This window comes from Penicillium macrosclerotiorum, assembly GCF_028827735.1.
Source record: "Penicillium macrosclerotiorum strain IBT 26536 chromosome Unknown utg000002l_segment0_segment0, whole genome shotgun sequence".
NCBI lineage: Eukaryota > Fungi > Ascomycota > Eurotiomycetes > Eurotiales > Aspergillaceae > Penicillium > Penicillium macrosclerotiorum.
This window is the reverse complement of record NW_026643082.1, coordinates 3,842,123-3,856,619: the sequence shown is the minus strand read 5'-3', so window position 1 is coordinate 3,856,619 and position 14,497 is coordinate 3,842,123. Positions and strand designations below refer to the sequence as shown.

General features: G+C 51.9%; 2 protein-coding genes across 2 annotated transcripts; one reads left to right on the top strand and one right to left on the bottom strand.

Moving 5' to 3' along the window:
- Positions 1 to 2,919: 2,919 nt before the first annotated feature.
- Positions 2,920 to 5,450, bottom strand: N7462_002527 (putative LPXTG-motif cell wall anchor domain protein; the record flags this gene model as incomplete). The annotated part of the gene is made up of 2 exons (XM_057074253.1): positions 2,920 to 4,785; positions 4,929 to 5,450. The coding sequence occupies 2 exons, from the start codon at positions 5,448 to 5,450 to the stop codon at positions 2,920 to 2,922; spliced, it is 2,388 nt and encodes a 795-aa protein (XP_056937894.1).
- A 6,431-nt stretch (positions 5,451 to 11,881) lies between these two features.
- On the top strand, positions 11,882 to 13,948 carry dspD (putative protein-tyrosine phosphatase; the record flags this gene model as incomplete). Its single annotated transcript, XM_057074252.1, has 1 exon — positions 11,882 to 13,948. The coding sequence occupies one exon, from the start codon at positions 11,882 to 11,884 to the stop codon at positions 13,946 to 13,948; it is 2,067 nt and encodes a 688-aa protein (XP_056937893.1).
- Positions 13,949 to 14,497: the final 549 nt, after the last annotated feature.

The following is a 14,497-nucleotide window of genomic DNA, read 5'->3' as shown; positions in this document are numbered from 1 at the left end:
GGGGTGTTGCAGATTCTAAGTAACGTCGAGGAACAGAGATACATAGTAGTGGCCATGGGGAATTCCTTCCTCCATCGACTACCATAAAGTTCCGAGCCTATATCTATATCACTAAGTAGCTTAGGCCTACTTCTAGTCACTGATTAAATATGTTATTTGGTATAACTTTTAATTGTGTTGTAAATAGTCTTCGGGTCGTATGTGAAATCTCTGGCGATTTGGGTCCTAGATAGACCACGACTGATGTATAATATCGCTAGGCGTTGCTCAGAGATGAGCTCACCTTTCTTCTAGGGATTTCTAGAGTTTCTGCTAGAGTTTTATCATTGTGTAGTGGTAGAAGAAGGGAAAAAATAAGGGGTGGTGGTTGATGTGGTGATGGAGATGTAGGTTATTTCATCTCGCTTCGTTGAGGTTTTCGGAGAATACTAAGCACCCTTCAAAAACTAATAGCAAACGCCTTTGACTCCTACTCTACCTCTCGTTGTTAGTCTAGGCGAGCTTTCGCAAGAGGCTTTTGCCTCCTTGGTCTCAACAGACCCTTTTTTGTCGGATTGAGGAAGATCTGGAAGCAAGCATCCTCAGGTAGTGGTATCTTATGGAATGGGGGCGCAGAGGCACAAATACACGCACGCACATGCGGGTCGTGTAGGACCCACCGCACACACACACATTTTTAGGATAATATTGCACTAAATGGTTCATTCTTCAACCAAAAATCCGATATGGTGTAGTGGCTAACATCGCCGTCTCTCACACGGCAGCCGGGGGTTCGATTCCCCCTATCGGAGTTTCTTTTTTCCCCCCATTTTTTGGTCAACATCATAGATATATAGATAGACACATCCCATATTACATTATAGCAAATGTCTCTATACCACTGGAACTAACTTCATCAATCCATAAAACGATCAAGCGTAGTTAGTTCTTTTCGCAGAATGGAGTCCTGCAATCATTCGATGACAACTAGGATCAGTCCCCAAATCCCATTGTTCGTGTCCAATTTTACGACGGCAGTTTCTGTTTCAGAATATATCGATATATAATGACAGGTGAGAATTCAACCACAATCATCGGCGATGATTTACACTTTTTTCTTCACGCTTGACTGAAAATCAAAGCACAAGGCTTCTCAAGCATCACTCCTCGACAATTCGCTGGATGGATTGCACGTTGACTTGTCCCCAAACCTCTTCCATGTCTGGGTGGCAGAAACAATACAATACTGTTCATCGTTGTACACCCCTGCATTTTAATTATCTTGGTGGTACAGCTTGCCGCTGATCAACAGAGGGATTTGGTCTTCGCTATGACTGAATACTGTTAGAGAATAACTATTTATACAGGGTAGAAAGCCTGTCGACTAGGTAGGAAGATAAACGTCAATTAAGGAAGGCAAAACACTGTTTCTTGCTATTATGGATCTCTCTATAATCCTCAATTTATGTACAGGCTTCAACACATTCCCACATGACCAAAGCAAAGGCGATAGACCACATTACAACATGCGGTCTGACGTGGCCCACATATAACAGAGGTAAGCAAAGGCTACAGGGAAGAGGGGTTCATGAATCCCTAATGGAAGGGCACCGAACCCTCAGGGCCTTGTAGGTCATGCATCTATGTTAGGGAGAACTAGGGCTGTCATTACGAAACCTGACCGATAAGGTGTCGAACTGAAACCTGAGGCCTTGAGTTGGGAATAGCCTCATGTTGCAATATCATATGACAAATACCTAACCGAAGCTATTCCAAGATGGGATCATTGATGCTGAACATGAAGCCAAAATTACCCACAGAATGTGGCTCAAAATGCGATGGCCATTCGCTGATAATACTCCGTTGCATATTGCTAGGAATGACAAATGTGTAAAATTTTACCTAGAGATGTCGATAGAAAAGGAAGGGCAAAAAGGTGAGAAGAATCGCTTAGGACTGGCAGAATCCATCTACACTCGACCTCATCCCTCTACAGCCATCGGTGCAAGGGTACTTTTCAAGAAATGACCAGTGGGCCTAACGAATTCAAAAAGTGTCTACTACGCGTGGGAAATGCAATGCATAAGGTAGATAGTACTTGGAAAAGCTCGTTTCATTCGTAGATAAAAGCGTGCCATAGAGGCCTGGTCCTTCTCACTCTTTTTTTTTCCTTCCTTTTTATTTTTTCACGCCAGGCTGTGATGTTGAGAGAATAAAGGAGAACCACCAGACAGCATGAAAAGAAGGAACTTCATGCGACCCGGGCGACGTATGATGAAAACCAAGTCGGAGCGACGAGATGTACAGAGAAGTAAAATGAGACATGAGACACGGACGCCGGTCATGAGATGAATATGGCCTTTTTTTGTACATGAATTTGTGATTGGAAAGCTGGGTGCCAAAAAGCCCTAGTCTTAGTCCCGGTGTCAAGGAGGTCCCGCTCGCAAGAAGATGAATCGGATAAGGAAATGACAGAGAAGAGAAGAAGACAAAAAAGAATAAAAAAAGATTCAATCAAGGCGGTCATGTTTGCTGGGGGCAACAGCTGTCTCATAACATAGGAATGGATAGGGCGCGGGATCTCTCAGATCAAACAAGAGGAAATTCGTCACGATGCATCAGAGATGAGGAAAAGTTCAGGTATAACGGCTGGCATGTATTGAGAGAAGCGGGCTGGGCAATGTGACAAAAGAGACTCCCAGACTCGGTCCGTATGTATGCATACACAAGCAAGAAGCAAGCGTCTAAAGGTAGAGAAGAGAACGCCGAGTGGAAGCTGAAATCTGCGGGAAACGTGATCAGATGCGAGGTCGCTGCGTAAAAAATAGAGATATCAAAAGGCGTAACCGTTTCAAGAGTCGGTAGGCATGCATATTGGCAGATCAACAACAGGATGCAGAATGTGGTTGTGACGTGATGTGATGTGACATGCCATGACTATTAGTCGATACTATCGTCTAAGTTCATGGTCTCGTCCGGTGCAGCCGCAGAGCGGCGTCTGAGGCCAAATCTTCGTGCACCGAGACTGTTTGTCCGCAATCGGGTTTGCTGGATAGGAGTATAGCTGGCGGCTGTTTTCCCGGATGGTACACTGATTCGAGTCTGCGAGGTCTCGAGCTGAGACCGAGGGCTCTCCTCTGCTCCGGAGCCTGGCGTGGCATTTGAGAAACCAGGCGAAAGACCATATCGTCGGGATCCAGCCTGGATATTGGAGCGAGATGTGGCAGGGGAATACACTGCGGGGGTCATATAGCTGCGCCGGAATGGAAGTCCTGTCTGAGAGTAGGAAGTGGTTGGTGTTCGAGGTTGGGCAGGTTGTGCTTGAGATGTGGTAGGCGGTTCCTGGTATTGCGAGGAACGGAGCGAGATGCCGATGTTTTGGTCTTGCGGTTGCTGAGCGCTTGAAATGGACCGCGAAGGTGTATGGCCGACAGAAAATCGCTGCCGGGGAGAGATGCTCTGGGCCGGACTTGGTGTGCCAATCTCAGTCATAGCCCGTGAAAGGGACCGGCTGGGCGGGGTCGCTGCCTCTGCAGCTTCCTCCTCTGTTGGTATTCTGCGGCTGCGCAAAGAGGTCGATATGCGGTGAAGTCGGCTTATCGAGGGTGCCACGCTGGGGGATTGGGGTGGTTGGGTCTCTGTAGCCACGGCCGAGCTAGGGTTGATCAAGGACGCCCTGCGGGCTTCTAGACGACTAGGCATGCGGCTGCTAGTAGTTGGGTATCGATCAACATCTTCTGGTTCGTGGCTGGCACTGCGCTGATAGGAAGAGAGGGGTCTCAATGCGTCACCCTGGGTGCCATTCATTCGCTGAGACTGCGTGCCCGAGACATGACTTGCAGAAGCGGATCGGGTTCTCTTCAGTTGTTCGTCCGTCAAAGCCAAACAAAGTTCCGTCAGGCTTCGACACACGCTGTCCGCTTTGCGTCGCGCATGTCGCTCCGGGGAGCTATACCCGCCATTCATAACAGAAACATTACTCGATGGCACTGTGTTGACGCCCAACATGGTAGAGAGCGTCAGAGAATCCGTGATCGTCACTTCTAGCGCCGTGTACACGTCACTGCTCAAGACTGATTTTGCCTTTGCCAGTGCAGATTGGAGCAATGGATGAACTGGATTTTGACCCGCATTCTCAGCATCGGCCGAGGGGTTGCTGGCCTTGCGATGATGCCTCGGGGAAGTAGATAGCCCAGTCATCGTTGTGGCTGCCGTTCGGGGTCTTTCGCTGCCCATGCTTGAGATCGCCTCCTGAGAGGATGGCGGCAGTTTGCCGGTGAGTTCGAGCTTGCGGATTCGGGACTTGAGGTCGTCGAGTTCGTCCCAGACCGTCGAGGGCGCTGTAGTTGAGAGAGTTGACTCGGTTCCATCGCGTGCCTTTTCCGTCTCGCCGCGAATGCGTTCTGTCGCCTCGGAGCTGGACGGTTGACGACTGCGAATTGTAGATAGGGTAGAATGACGAAGTCGTGGTTCGTGGATAGATGATCTCCGCTCGCTGTTTACAGCGGGCGAACGGGGGGAGGTTTCGGGACTGGTGCGACTGAGTCGGCTTCGGGGGGCGCCTATCACTGATCGCGAGCCGGTGGTCAAGCTGGAGTAGCGGAAACGGCCTGGGTCGTCAAGGGGGTGCGCCGAGGCCGTTGGAGAATGGGTGACCGAGCCCGATGGAATCGTCGGAGAACCATTCTGCGAAAGCAAGGGGCTCTCCACATTGCTGAGGCGTTGATCCGGGGAGGGGGTTTGTTCGGGATCGGCTCGAGGGGTCGTTGGCGACCGTAGACTTTGACTGGAATATCCGAGACGTGACTGTTTATCCCCTCATCCGTCAGCAATCGTACGTGGCTCCAAATGTCAGGACGGAAAGGGAGGGGAGGGTTTATGGGTTTTGCGATGGTGCCATGGTCCCCGTGAGAGGTTATCGCAACCATCGTCTCGAAGGAGGATCTCACCCGTCTGAATTCGGAGCGGCCCAGCGAGTCGCGACGGCTAGAGTCCGTCCGGGCGATGTTCAAGAATATATCTTCGTTTTTGGGGCGACCCTCGTCGACTAGGCTCCTGGTGTCGGGCCCCAGGCGATGGGCACTGTTCCACGCGCGGCCATGCTCGCTCGCCAGAGTTCTCGTTTCGGAATAAGCCACGCTCGATGGCATGGTGCTCTTCACATCAGGGCGCGTAGAGAGGAGATGATCTTGGGGCCGCTCCTCGGCATCGGGACTTGGAAGAAGGGTGGGCGGGAATGCGCCGACGGGTGCTGAATTTCGGTTTGACGACGGCTCGAGATGCTGGAGGCTGGGGAGGTGAAAGCTTGGGACGGATCGTCGGGACCGGTGCAATAAGGAGTGCTGGGGGGTCAAAGTGTCAGGAGTAGGCGTTTCACGAGTGGTCGCGGTGGGGCCGGTCCAGGGCTCGAAGCTGGCCCGGCTGTGATGAAGCGACGGCTGGGGGACCGGCCGCAAAGGGTTGGCCGTCATATTGGCGACGCTGGGACAGCGGCGTCCAGTGCCCGCGAGTTGACGAGCGCTGACGGGTTGATGGGAATGGACGCAGCAAAGAGCCGCCGAGACAGAAAAACGCGGCAGATGCAGGGAGGTTGAGAGTTGGGCTGCGGTTCCCAGTCCAAATCACGGGTCACCGCTGGTTCTTGCTGCGATTTCCGGGGAAGCTACTGGGGACGATGCATCGTGGATCACCCGAAAGCATTGCAGCTGCAAGGAATCCAAGGTTGGCACGAGATGCCCAACACGAGATCAACGGTTCTGACCTGTCCGCTTTTATTCGGGGACGCAGAGATTTCTTCGGCCCTGACCCTATTCCAATATTCCCGTGGCTGGGAAATTGAGTGGATTGGCGTTGGTCCCTGCGTGGAGACGCTACGGAGGTATACAGACAGAAGACACTCTCCACTCGATCCCCATCCTCATCTACACCCCGATCATGCTGGAGCCTCGCCGGTTTAAAGAGCGAGAAAAAGCAAAAGGCGACAGGACAAAGAACAACACTGATCCTCCAATGAGGACATTGAGCTAGCAATGCGGCCCCAGAGATGCCGATGTCACTATCACAACGAACTATATCTCATATTATCATGCTCGACGGCTGTGATCACCCATCGTCATTACGGTCAGCCTGACAATAGCCGTCAGAAGTAGGTGGGAGAAGAGAAAAAAAAATTTTCTACTCTCAAACTCAACAAAAGTGAGGCTGTTGATGGATGTACAGTATTTCAATTCCTCTCTAATGTATTTTTTTTTCTCTCTCTCGGAACAAAATAAAGCGAGCGAACCATGGTTTGAGTAGAGCGCGAGCCGTGGATTGGGAGCCGAGAAGCCCCGTCAACCGAACACACTGTGAACTCCGTGCCTGACGGGACAAAATCCGAATCTGCTCCATTGACTGGCCGAGAAGTCGGGATCACTGTGGATAGAAGGCCTGCTAGTATTGCTTAGTCGGCCTGGTGGATAGGTTTTCCACGTGGCTTATGGCAATCTCCCAGTCGAAAGAAGAGTATAAGATGATCAGATGGAAGGCCGTATAGTATATACGTGCAGGGTCATAGATCACGTCGCATTGGGGGCAAAACCATAGGAACAGATAATTCGACTGATGATCGGACTCGGAGGAGCTCTCTCTTTCCCAGCAGCAGTGGATTTTGTCAACTTCATCATCTCAGTGGAATTAGCCCACCATCCAGGAACACTGGCAAACCAACTCTTCAGCGAAGGGGATTCAGAGAAGTGGGTTCCCGGGTATTCCGACATCCCGATACATAGTACAGAAAACACAAGACTAGAACCACAGTGGACTCAGGCATTCCGTGGATGTCTACCGGAGAAAGCTCGGGACGCAAACGATGCTGCGGGATCTTCCAGCCCACTGCTGGGCAGACTCAATCGAGCGATAGTCTTCACAGCGTCGGTCAATGGGTGAGAGTCCTCCAGAGAGTCTTAGTGGTAGTCACTTAGCTGACATAGGCAAGTAACAAACAAAAAAAAAAATCAGAGTGGCAATGACGATATGATCCCGTCAATGGTGTGCATTGCTTCTTCTTCTTCTTCTTCTTCTTCTTCTTCTTCTTTTTCTTTCACTTCTTTCACTTCTTTCTTTTTTTTTAGAGACTTGTGATGCTTTTCAAGCCATGGCGACTTTAGTCGCGAGCAATTATTGTAGCTGACGCACCAAAGTAAATAGCCTAAAGGACGGCTTCACATCCAATGGTAGGAATGGAAGGGGACGCAGTGAATCCTCCTGTATGCCGCAGTCCAGACTGCAATCAATAATGCAGCTCGCACCAGCCCCGCAGCAGTCAACTATATACAATAGTTGCCACCAAAGTAATGAGCACCAGAGCTGGACTGAGGTTCGTGTTTTTTTTTCAGTTGATATCCGAGCCGCGATACAATGCATGAAGAAATGAGAATGAATGTGACACCAGAACAATCTATTAGCTTACCCCTACTCTTGTCTCTTAACCAAGTGCAAACGGTATACAGGGGGTTGTCGCAGTTGTGGTTGGCCTGTGAACGGTAACCCAGGATAGAATAATTTGTTTTGGGTTTATTTTGTTTGTTTCTATTTATTTTTTCTCCCTCTCTCCCTCTCCCTACTTACATCCATGGGCTGGAAAATTAGAATCCAACGGGACACGAATCAATCTGGGACCAGTGTGTCAGTAGGCGATGGTAATTCCAAACAGGCACAGTGGCGAACCGCTCTCCCGAAACACCGGCGAAACATGAAACAAACGGCAATCTGGGCTCTCGCTTTGGCCCTTGGTTCAGGGGAGGCTCAGGGGAGTAAGTTTGCTATATTTTTAGCAGCACTGAGTTCCGTCGTGAAACGTTGTTCACGAGGAATCCATGGCGAGGAACCGTAATCTATCCGGAACGCGTTGCCCAGAATTGATCCGCATACAAGACGACTGGGGGAGCAATTTGACCACATGGAGCCCCCCATACTTCGTACTCGGCTAGCTATATTCCGCAGGAGATAATAATAGCATCCAGTTCTATGATGTTGGTACTCAGGGGTGGGGGGGGAGGGATTCCAGAAACATCGAGGGCGCCCTCTGTTCTAAGATGGCGTCGATTGTGTTGGGGGCTCGGATCTGTCCGGTGCTTCATGACCAGTCGCATCGACCAATTCCTCGTGATGGTTGTTGGGAGGGGGCATAATACGTTTCCTATGGGGCTCTGGAAATAGAGGGTGGCTACTGACGTGACTCTTGATCACTGCCAGGATTACATGTGTATCAGATGAATCATAGTCAATTGGGGCCTGCTGTTAGTATCCATGGGAGCATTGCCAGCTGTTCTTCTTGACCTCCACTTTGCACCCCTTCAGCCCCTTTAGTTTCAGGCTCATCCACGTGGAAGAAGGCCGATCATTCCAAGGCTCGGCCGATCCCACAAAGTCGAATAATGGGGCTCCGCTCTGCCAGTGGACGGAGACACGGGAAGATCTGTGTAGAAAACATAGGTAATATTCGGTACGGTCCTTTCTACAGCATTGGGAGTATGTAACAGACCATCTAGGTGATATAGGTGGTGTAGAAAGTTCTAGGTATCGAGACCGAGGAGAATCGGATTACTGCCGTGTGCAACGTGATCGATCTCGCAAAGAGGGGAGATGACTTCATGGGACGCTTCGCACGGTGCGTCCGATGGTGCGCGACCTGAGATGTACATCCGTAGTCTATCGATGGAGGTGTTTACGGGTCAGTCAGAGAGCCGATCGCCCAGAAGCAGCAAGTATCGGCGGTGGTGGGCGCAGGCGATAGGCTGTGCTCGCCCTCCGCCCGGGACCACTAGCGCGCCCTAGTGTCGGGTTGGCGTGTTTCAGAATCGCCTCCTCAGATCCATCGGCCTCCGGGGTTTCAGAATGTTGGTTCTTCCCCCCCCCCTCCTTTTTGTTCCTCTCTCTTTATTTGGCAATGGGGATTTTATGGCTCGTCTACTCCATAGGAATTCGCTGACTATGTAACCTTGTAACCATGTATGTATCACTACTTTGCGGTCTATATCGGTTTGCGATGTAGATATGCGGGATGCAGGCATTGCTGACTTGAGAAATCGTATTCGACAAAAGCGGGTCAGAAACAACAAATGTCATCGGTATTCCGTTCAGCGGACCATTTCCCAAGGCCATTTCCATGGATCCAGCCCGCCCACCGTTCGGTGTGCCGTGTTGGAGGATGATTTGTATTATTTGGGGAGCCAGGCCACGGTGTGCCCTAAGCTTCTCCCCCTGAGCAGCATTTGATGATGATTGCACGCTTCGCAGTGCCGTCAACATCCCTACCGGTTCCCAGGTTCCCAGGCCGTGAACAGGGAACCGTGCACGCATGCCGTCTTGGCCTGGATTTGGAATTCTCGAATCAGGCTGGCTCCCTTGGCACTTGGACACCATCCACTTCCTTCCTCCATCCTCCCTCCAGTCTCTCCATTGGGCCTACCGGGGACGTACATTGTAGAGGAGGCGACAACCACTTGCTGCTCCCTCGTTTCCTGTATCTGTATTTCTGCGTTCCAACATAGAGGGGTCTCGGTATCGCCCTGTCTATTCTAGGGTTCTAGGCCTGTATTCTGCGCTCCTTATACTTCATCCTATCAAGCCCGAGACTCCTCGCAGACCAGGATTTAAGATCGCGGGGCGATGGAATTTTCTCGACTGCGTGGAGGCATCCGAACGAGGAGTTGGACAGTGGAGTAGAAAGGGTCGCACGGAACAATAGTGCCTAAGTAGGCAAAGAGTCATCCCAGCCTCTTCTGTTTGATTCCTTCATCTGGAGGACCCCGTCCAGGATCGAGGAGAGGGGGAGCGGAATCCCCACCTTGGGTTCAGCTCCTGTGCCAATCAGGCCCTGCAACATCCTCAAGAGCCAAAACCGCAGTGCGAACGCGAAAGCCCAAGGCTCAGCTGTCGGTGGGACTCGGGGTGGACCCCCGGCCTTGTTTTGCGAGAAATCCTGGCTATTTCGCACGCCATAGCCGGGGCCAGTCGACCATACAGACAACAGACACCGGGGGCTCTGTAATCACATTTGGTTTTTTTCGGGGGTGGTTTGGTTCTGGACATTATTGTTTTTTGTTTTCTTGTTCTTGTTTTTCTTAATTATTGGTTCTGTATTCAAGTTCAGAGCAGAGTCGAGCGCGCAGATGGGCCGATGTGAATGGGCGAAGGGGGGGGGGAGCACGGGACGAGCCTGTGATTTGCGTGCGTTTGACGCCGACGACGCACCCACGACGCCCCCGGCGGCTAAAATTAGAGCTGCAGGGTTGAATTCAGTCCGGGCTCTCTGGGCTCCCTAGGCTCTTTAGGCTCTCTAGGCACTCCGGGCATCCAGAATGGGCAGAGGGGAAAAAGACGGGCAAATCTCCATTCAATATAGTCGACTGGGTCGTAATGTCACCACGCAACTATGTGATTCCTGGAGAGAGATATATAGAGGACTCGCGATACCTCACAGGGGAGCTGGGTAGGGCAGGGCCTTCTCGATAAGAGTCAAGAGAGAGAAGTAAAAATAGTATTTCATCTACTTAGCGTAGAGCACAGGTCGTTGACACCTCGTACTGAAATACGAACAGAGAGGGCCTGCGGCGCCTTGGTCGCCATACTTCGAGGTGGAACAGAATAACAAGAATAACCTTCTCAATAGTGTGGGAGAATGCCAGTAAATGGGAAGGATAACACGGCCTGTTATTATACTCCATCGCTTCGGCTTTCTCCGCTCCAATAATTCCAACCATTTCCTAATCATCCTGGATGCTGCTGACTCTGATGATAATTCTCGTTATTATTCGGGCTTGTAAGCAAAACAGAAAGGAATTTTTTTTTTTAAAAAAAAACCCGGCTTCCTGGAGGCCCCATTGGCGCCCTTCTGCCCGCCCGCCTCCACTCGGTGCCCTCCCCCAGTGCCCCCGCCCGAGGCCCCGAGGGCCCCAGTCTGGGAAGGACCAAGTCCTGCGTACGCCAAATTACAGTGGGCCTGAAATCGGAGGAGATCTCTAACATGTATCAGCGTCCGCTAAAAACAGTAAGGGTCCATACTCTTGCGCCCCCAGTACGCCCTCTAACCCGCTAACCCGCCAACCCTCTCGCCCTCCTAACCTTCTCACCCTCAACTCGAACCTCTTCGCCTCTTCACCTCTCCTCTTTCTTCATTTCACGCCTTTCTTCCTCTCCCTCCTCTCCCTGAGTTGCTCGCCGTTCTTCCTCGCTCGCCTACTCTCCTTTAGTCCTTCCCCGGTGGAACGACCTGTAAACACTGGACCCTCCTCTCCCTCCCCCGCCAGCCATTTCACACTGCCCCTACCCGGCCTTTGTTACCGTTTATTTTTCGGCTTCTTGTCACTCCTTCAAACCGTCAACTTTCAATCTTCTTCCATAGCGTCGGCTCCTCCGATTTGGGTTTCAAAATCGTGGCGAAGGGGACCTTAGGTTGGTAACTTAAGAAGGATCCACGGGCTTGTGATCTGGTATGTGAGCCCACACCCGACCCCGACCCCAACACGGAGCCTCAATCGCAACCACTCCTCTGCCATCGTTCCATGCTCTCAATATCCCCCCTTCTCCCCGGGGCGATGTGACTCGTGCCATCGGATATTTGATTCCTATTCCTCAAGTGCTGTGCATAGGGCGCAGATCATTGGTCTCAGCCCTTGCAGCCTGCGCCTGCTCGCCACCCTAGATCCCCGAAACATCTTTCAAACCGCAACACTGACGTGACACCCTTTTAAAGAGTCATCCGATTTGCGCAGGCAGCAAAAGACTCGGTTCTTCAACCCGGATGCCCCTCGTTGTCTAAGGGGATCCTGACTTCCTTGAATCCCTCTTTTCCCACTATCCCTCAGACGTGGAAAGGACGCCTGCCTGTCCATACGCCTTGATCCGACCTTTCCAAACCATGCCGGTACAAACCAGTCCACCGTCCTTCCAGGACTCGTTCCCATCATTTATGTCCGTTTATGGTGGACTGCCAGCCCAATACAAAGAGGACGAGCACTCTATACATCCGTTCCAGCTTCCAGCGCACATTCCAGTTCACACTTCGTCACATCTTCCTCCTTCCCCTCATCGCGAAAGCGTGTCGTCAATGACCTCCGGGTCCAGCGAATCTTCCCCTACCACCACAGTTTCGCCCTTCGATTCGCCCTCCACGGGCAACGTCTCCCCCAGCTCCTCCCCCGAATCGCTCTCTGCAATGCCGATGTCCTATCCGAAGTTCACGCCATCCATTCGGCCCGTCGAAGTTGCCGCGCTGTCCGCCATGGCGGATAGCACCCGACTATTGCCCGCTCCAACGAGGACGCGGGCCGACTCCCCCAATAGACGATCGCGTAACCCGAAGAATCTATCGTTGCGCATGCCGCCCCTCTCGCAGTCGCGCCCCCCTATTGCAACCGCATCGGTCCTCGAGACTACATCATCACATCACCTGTCTGCACCGCCATCCCCCATTCAGATACCGAAGACTGGTCGGCGGCGCCCTGCTAATCTCACCATTCGGACACCCGGCTTTGACAAGTCCTTTGGTTCTGACCTGGTACCTCCAACCCCTCTTGGGCGACACACTCTTCGTCATGCCGAGTCGTCTCCCTCGCTCGCCTCGATTACATCTCCTGGTTTTGCTCCGCGGGGTGGCATGCAGCTTCCACGGCTGATGTCGACCGACGGTCAACCCCACTCGTCGGGTACTTCCTCCGCGGACAACTCCCCGCTCACGATGACCCCCGATATTAATACCACGTTTACCCGCCGGGTGCTTCACGGGCTGGAGGAAGAGGATTCCCACTTGGATTCGCGAGAGTCGACTCGGGGATCCGACCGTGGCTATCCTAATGGACCCATTCGCATCTATGACTCTGGAGTGTGGCTGTACTTAGAGCCCAATGCGGAGGAGGCAGCGCAATTCGACGTGGTGATCAACGTAGCCAAGGAAGTTCGCAACCCCTTCAACATCGACAATGAAGGCCGAAATGACACCGTTATGAGCACTTGGCGTAACGCGTCGATGGCCTCAAACCGATATTCCAACAGCGACCCCCAAACTGCGATGTCTGACATCTCCTTCAAGTCTGCATTTGAATACCAGGCGTCCGACTCTTCCGGTTCTGCAACCCCAACTACCGCGACCCCTAAACCTACTACTCCCGAGTACCTCCACGTTGGTTGGGACCACAACTCGGAGATCCTCGACGATCTTCTTCCTCTGTGTGAGCTCATTGATGACCGGGTCGCGGAGGGCAAGAAGGTTCTTGTTCACTGCCAATTGGGTGCGAGCCGGTCGGCTTCGTTGATTATTGCATATGGTCTGTACAAGAATCGTCACCTGGATTTCAACTCGATGTATGAGCTCGTCAAGGGACGCAGCCAGTGGGTCAGTCCGAATATGAGCCTCATCTACCAGCTCACCGATTTCCGCTCTCGGTTGATGCAAGGATCCACTTCGCGACCTGCCCCTCGTGAGTGGTTTGTACAGACTGGCCGTAGAAGCTCCGAGCCGCAAGTCACTCAAACAGAACGTGAACAGGCTCAGCAGCAATTGGCTTTGGGTGGCTTAGCTCCGGTGCCGTCCATTGGTGGTCTCTCGATCCCATCTTCAAGTCCAAAACGCCCCAAGACCAGCGATAATGGAAATCGGTCGCCCAAACGCAGCTTATCTCCGCGGCCACTGCCCTTCCGACAGAAGTTTCAGTCGATAGAACCTGCGTTTGGTCGATCTCGTAGGCTTCCACGCAGCGTGAGCAGTTGTGATCCCTTAGTTCAAACCAATGTGTTTGTGCGTGATATCCCCGACCCTAGTTCGGGGCTTTTCTCCCCAGGACATCGGGCTTCCTATCACCCCCACCGCTTCCCCTTCAAGCCCGGGGGATTGAGCAGACGGTTTCCGAAGGTCCCAGTGCTGTGCAATACGCGAAGGACACAGCTGATCCTCGCTCACCTCCAGCGGGAGGCGAGCGTCTTATCTTGAGGAATATTGATGAGTTCCTGTAATTCTACCGTCCCAGCTTCGAGATCATACTCTCCTCGAAGCTCGGACCTGAAACGATTCCACGACCCGACATTTTTGCATGTCTCTTTTTGACTGACTCTGAACTGAGAGTCCCTTTTCATTTCCGGCCACATTTTTCTTCTTCCATTACCGGCCACACACTTTTTCCAATTTTTATCCGCCAGTCACATACCCCTCTAGCTTGACTGGGCTGATGACATTCATGACCAAAGCGGGCTTTGCTGTCGTTCATCGCCTTTTGACTTGCATTTTTTTTCTCTCTTACTTCGCCTCCGAAACCACAATCCCGGCATGGGTGTTGACGACGAACCACACCATCTACCTTCACCGGCTCTCTATCGCTACCTTTTCCTCCCTTGACCTTTGATTCATTTTCGGCGCAACTGGTATCAAAGCGATGCTTCATGCCGCGGGCCATTCGCACAGGGCTTTTGTCTATCTTCTGCGAGCCCGTTAACTGTAATATTATTTTATGGGAGCTGCCTTATCATCCCTTTTCCTTTTGAA